Below are 1,061 nucleotides of genomic sequence, written 5' to 3' on the forward strand. Positions count from 1 at the left end.
CTTACCTGAACGCCTTTTCTCAGTACGGAGATGGAGAATTCACACCCACCCCTTAAGGTCAGTCAGACTATTGTTGGGGTCTGAGAGCCAACACCTCGTCCATCTTCAGTCACTTCGCCCTCGTTAAAGACTGGATCAGCAAGAGGGGGCGTGTCAAGTTTGACTACTTGGTCTCAAGAGCAGGCATCCAATGAAAACCACATGTGAATTCTCCATCTCCGTACTGAGAAAAGGCGTTCAGGTAAGACAACGCCCCTTTTGTTTTAATTTTCAGCTATGCATTCAGTGTCATATGAAAAGCTTATGTTTTTCTTGGCTAAATAATTTTGCATATGCTTATTGCCTTTTGGATAACTGTATAACCTGCTTGCTCTGTGCATTGTTTTTGTCTTTATTGGTGCATTGTTTTTTTTATCTCCGTTGCTACCTGCTGCTAATTTGGGGGCTCTCCACAGCAACATACTATACATGTAGTGGTAAGTTCCTTTAGCTGGTTCCTTTAGCTGGATTCAGCTAGTCAAATTGTCTTTATTGCATTTGGGTGACTAACATGCTCATAATAGGAAAGTTCGCATTCAGTCTGAATGAATTAATACATATTTAAGTTTAGTAATCATGTAACTTGGTGTACTCCATAATATTTTTTTTACATAAAACCAAAATTGTTCAGTGTAAGACCCTATAAATGTACTGTGTGGTCACAATCTTTGATGAACTTAAGCATTGTTAAGAACAGTTGGTAGGATTAGCCTGGACAAGTATGTTGTGGGCTTCCGCTGTCTATGATTCTTTGACACATTTTAGTCCTCTTGAACTATAGATTGCCTATAAATACAATACTCCCTGTCCACAATTTTGCCACTTAAATATTTCTTTCCCTGTTAAAAACCATGTCCTTTTAAATAGCATTGCTGTATAAAAACTTTAATATAGATTTTATCTGATATGCCAGATAAATGAAATATATTTTCCTTTCCGTTAAACTAAAACAATAAGCCACCCACCAAAGCTTTACAAAATAATAGGTGAGCTAGAGAGGCAAAATAATATCAAAAAGTATT

General features: G+C 37.1%; 1 protein-coding gene across 1 annotated transcript in view; it reads left to right on the forward strand.

Moving 5' to 3' along the window:
- Nucleotides 1-560, forward strand: part of LOC107300511 (dynactin subunit 4-like) — an 11,023-nt gene extending 10,463 nt beyond the window's left edge. The window contains exon 6 of the mRNA XM_015829834.2: nucleotides 456-560. Within this exon, the coding sequence (XP_015685320.1) occupies nucleotides 456-503 (48 nt within the window). The 3' untranslated portion in view covers nucleotides 504-560. The remainder of the gene's footprint in view (nucleotides 1-455) is intronic.
- The last annotated feature ends 501 nt before the right edge of the window (nucleotides 561-1,061 follow it).

This window comes from Protobothrops mucrosquamatus, unplaced genomic scaffold, assembly GCF_001527695.2.
Source record: "Protobothrops mucrosquamatus isolate PMUCROS unplaced genomic scaffold, P.Mucros_1.0 scaffold7285, whole genome shotgun sequence".
In the NCBI taxonomy this organism is placed as follows: domain Eukaryota; kingdom Metazoa; phylum Chordata; class Lepidosauria; order Squamata; family Viperidae; genus Protobothrops; species Protobothrops mucrosquamatus.